We start from the raw sequence: 4,284 nt of genomic DNA, 5'->3' as shown, positions 1-4,284 counted from the left end.
CCCCCCCCCCCCCCGCCTCCATCTCTACAAAAAATCAAACAATTAGCCTCGGTTGGTGGCAGGTGCCTGTGGTCCCAGCTACCGGGGAGGCTGAGATGGCTTAAGGATCACTTAAGCCCGGGAAGTTAAGACTGCAGTGAGCCATGATGGCACCACTGCACTCCAGCCTGGACAATAGAGCGAGACCTTGCCTCTGGGGGAAAAAAAAAAAAGGAAATACTTCCATACTGGTTGGTTGGTGGCCCCTGTCCTGTGCACTTTGAGTGACCGCTCCCCCAACTCCAGCTTCCCTGGCCCCTTTCCGGGACCCTTTAGGACCCCCTTGACCTCCCCTCCTTTGGCATTTAAAGGGATTATCTGGAAGGGCATCCAGGCCCTCATGACGGCTGCTCCCAGGTCAGACGCCTTATGGGTTGTTCCGTAATTTGGAACAGCCCTGTCACTGTCCGGACACAGAGGGTTAGGGGATCCCAGAGATGCGAGAGGGAGGCTCCTGCCCTGCCCCCATCCCCTGCCGTACCTGTCGCCAGAGCAAGCATGATTAACTGCAGAATCCTCATGGCCTGGAGGGGGGAGGGGCGGGCCCCAGGTTCTTCTGGGAACAAGGAGGGACATGGGGCCGCATCACTTTACAGGGAAGTCGGGGGCTGGCTCATGCCCTCTCCTCTTTCCCTCACCTGCTCCTGCTCCCCACTTGAGAGAAACAAGGTTGGGGAAATCCCCTGTTTCTCACAGTACTCGGATCTCCAAACACTTAAAATGTATCTTAGGTGTCGAGGGTGGCCTTGGAGAGGGCCTGGTCACAGCTAGAAGCTTCCGAGATACCAAGAACCATGTGGAAGTTGTTGGGAGGGGCTTTGACCGGCAAGTCACGGGCCAGCCCTGCTCAAGTCAGCCATGGGACCTCCTCGGCACATGTCAGAGGATGTTGTCCTTCTTGCCTTGAGAGCTGGCCAGGCCCCAGCCACTTGGAGTGGAAGGACAAGGGGAACCAGACCCCGTTCCGTAGCCACCCCTTTTTCATTGTCTTCACAGCAGAGCGATATGGAGCATTTGAGGTCTGCTGGGGTGAGTGGGGCTCAGCCCCAGAAAATATCTGGGCCCCCGTCACCCAGCTTGCTGAACCCCTGCCTGCCAAACCCCTGCCCTTTTGAAGGACAGCCAAGCAGAGTTGGGCGGGGCTGGTCAAGGGGAGGGCCAGTGCCCTCAGCTGCCCTGACCAGCAGGGGTGGGAGGAAGGGCCGGCTCAGCAGCTGAAGCCATGGAGATTAGAGGTAACTGAGGCTGGGAACAGCCATTGGAGGTGAGAGGTGCAGAGAGAGGCCAGGAACCCCCACCCAAGCAGAGAAGGACACAGCAGAGGGAGAAATGGGTGCCCGAGCGGGACAGGTGTCCTTGGGGAGGGCTGACACCTGGACCTGGATGGGGAGGATGGCTTCCCTTTCCTCCTGGACTCACGGGCTCTGGGGCTGGGGCTCTGGGGGCCCAGTGGCGGCGGAGGCGGCAGCGGCGGCTACAGCAGGTAGGCTGGGTTGGAGCGCCAGGTGCCAGGCACCAGGCAGGCGGGCAGGCGGGGGCACGGCCCCGGGTGGGCCCAGGATGACTGGCCTCCAAGCCCTGCCTTAATGCCCCAGGGCGGGGTGTGGGGGGGGCCCTCCCCGTAGACCTCAGAGGCACTGGCTGCCTGCCTGTGCCACCTCTCCAAGAGGCCTCTTCTCCCTGTGTCTCAGCCTCCCTCTGTCTGTCTGTCTGTCTGTCTGCAGCCTTCCTTTCCCTACCGAGTCTCTGAATCTGTGTCTTGCTCTCTGTGTCATTCCCTGTCATTCAGTAATTCTGACTTTGTGTGATTTTTCTCTTTCTGTCCCTACGTGTCTGTCTGCCTTTCTCTGTCCTCATCCCCGTCTCCATCTCCAGTCTTCTCTCTCCATCTGGCTCTGTGTGGCCCTTTCTCTAATTCCTTCTATCTTTGTGTCTCAGTCTATCTTTCTATCTCAGTCAGTCTCTCTGACTGCATCTCTGGCAATTTGTCTCGAAATCCCTCTCCTTCCATCTAATCTCTGTCTCTCTTTTTCCTCCTGTCCCAGTCACTCCCTTTCCACAGCCCCAGCCCAGGTGGGTCCCTGGCCTCCCCTAGGCCGCTCCCTTCTCCTTTGCAAGGAGGGGGGTGCTGGGGTGTCACAGAGGTGGGGCAGGACCGGAGGGTGGGGGAGGCAGGTCAGGGCCTGTGGAAGCTGAGTCCAGGAAAGGGAACAGAGCCCTTGGCTGTGCTCCACCCCAGGGCTCCTCTGGGACCTTGCTTCTCTGCTGATCCTTCCCTTGCCCGCTTCTCCCTGCCTCCCAGGCAGCCCGACTCCAGCGGTTCACTTACTGGCTGCTGCGAGACCTCTGCCCGATGACTTCCAGTCCTGCAGCCACCTCAACCTCTGCATCTGCAGAACCTGAGCGCGGATTCCTGCTTCGCCCAACTTGTTTGTTTTCAGCTAGGTGCCTTCCCTTGGCTTTCCTCCCCTCTCTCCCCTAACCAGATGTGGAGCAAGGCAGGGGAGGGCCTAGGTTCTGACAACAGCCAGCCCTGGCCTCAAAGCTAGGTGCTTCCTCTTCCTACCACTATGACTACCCTTATGACGTGGGGACAAGGGACTCCACCCCTGCGAGGCTCAGTTTCTTCATCTGAGAGATGGGGGTGACAGACCTGCTTGCAGGGAAGGTTGGGATCAGGCCTCCAGGAGGGTCCATTTGGAAAGAGCAGACTGCAGAGGGGCTCAGCAAATATGCCTCCGCGGTTATGATCACCCCACACTCCCTCCCTCCTCCAATTCCCCTTCAGTGCATTTAGAGAGATGTTCTCCCCTCACCTCCTGAGTCCCAGTGGAGACAGAATCCAAGGGGTGGGCAGGAGAATTTTAAGACACAGGCCGAGCCCTCCTGCTTTCCAAGGCTGCACTCCACCCTCCAATCACTGCATACATATTAGAACAAAGCCACGTCCCACATTAGAGAAACAATGTATGCTTGATTACAAGAAAGTAAACTGCAGTTGAGTAGTGGAAAGAATGTTATGCTTTATGGACACTGGATTAAATGGTCATAAATGTTGACTTTGCAGCTTTCGTCTGGTATTTTGGAGCTAACAATTTTCTTTTTCCTTCTCAGGTCTTTTGTGGACTCTTGAAAAGCTTATAAGCTCTGGGCACTGTTTCTATTGTTCTGGATGAAGAAACATGGCTCTTATTTATATTGTTGGATTTTTGCTTTTGAGACAAGGTCTCACTTTATTGCCCAGCCTGGAGTGCAGTGCTGTGATCTCGGCTCATTGCAGCTTCCACCTCTCTGGCTCGGGTGATCCTCCCACCTCAGCTTCCCAAGTAGCCAGGACTACAGTTTCGCGCTACCACACCCAGCTAATTTTTTGTATTTTTGTAGTGACGAGGTTTCACCATGTTGCCAGGCTGATCTCGAACTCCTCAGCTCAAGCCATCCTCCCATCTCAGCCTCCCAAAGTGCTGGGATTACAGGCGTGGGCCACTGTACCCAGCCTGTATTATTATAGGTAATTTTTTCTATTCCATTTCTGAGTAACTACTCAGGAAAGACCCTCATCCTATTTGAGCCTTGTTTTTTGGGTTTTGTTTGTTTGTCTTTCTTTCTTTCTTTCTTTCTTTCTTTCTTTCTTTCTTTCTTTCTTTCTTTTTTTTTTTTTGACAGAGTCTCGCTCTGTCGCCCAGGCTGGAGTGCAGTGGCCGGATCTCAGCTCACTGCAAGCTCCGCCCCCCGGGTTTACGCCATTCTCCGGCCTCAGCCTCCAGAGTAGCTGGGACTACAGGCGCCCACCACCTCGCCCGGCTCGTTTTTTTGTATTTTTTAGTAGAGACGGGGTTTCACCGTGTTAGCCAGGATGGTCTCGATCTCCTGACCTCGTGATCCGCCCGCCTCGGCCTCCCAAAGTGCTGGGATTACAGGCTTGAGCCACCGCACCCGGCCTTTTTTTTTTTTTTTTTGAGATGAGTCTCATTCTGTCACCCAGGCTGGAGTGCAATGGTTTGATCTCGGCTCACTGCAGCCTCTGCCTCATGGGTTCATGCAATTCTCCTGTCTCAGCCTCCAGAGTAGCTGGGATTATAGGCATGCGCCACCATGCCTGGCTAATTTTTGTATTTTTAGTAGAGATAGGGTTTCATCATGTTGACCAGGCTGGTCTTGAACTCCTGACCTCAGGTGATCCACCTGCCTCGGCCTCCCAAAGTGCTGGGATTACAGGCATGTGCCACCATGCCCAGCTAAATT

At 55.3% G+C, this 4,284-nt stretch overlaps 1 protein-coding gene across 2 annotated transcripts in view; it reads right to left on the bottom strand.

Annotated features, from left to right (window-relative positions):
* The window catches only part of LOC108532404 (kallikrein-11), a 6,099-nt gene extending 3,411 nt beyond the window's left edge, over nucleotides 1–2,688 (bottom strand). For both annotated transcript variants that reach the window (XM_017876468.1, XM_017876469.1), the window contains exons 1-2: nucleotides 2,369–2,688; nucleotides 521–595 (exon numbers count right to left, since the gene is read on the bottom strand). In XM_017876468.1, coding sequence (XP_017731957.1) covers nucleotides 521–595; nucleotides 2,369–2,429 — 136 coding nt within the window. In that variant the 5' untranslated portion in view covers nucleotides 2,430–2,688. The remainder of the gene's footprint in view (nucleotides 1–520; nucleotides 596–2,368) is intronic.
* Between the last annotated feature and the right edge of the window lie 1,596 nt (nucleotides 2,689–4,284).

This window comes from Rhinopithecus bieti, unplaced genomic scaffold (genome assembly GCF_001698545.2).
Source record: "Rhinopithecus bieti isolate Rb0 unplaced genomic scaffold, ASM169854v2 scaffold_10264, whole genome shotgun sequence".
Classification (NCBI taxonomy): Eukaryota; Metazoa; Chordata; class Mammalia; order Primates; family Cercopithecidae; genus Rhinopithecus; species Rhinopithecus bieti.
Note: the sequence above shows the minus strand (reverse complement) of the source record. Positions and strands in the feature narration are given on the sequence as shown.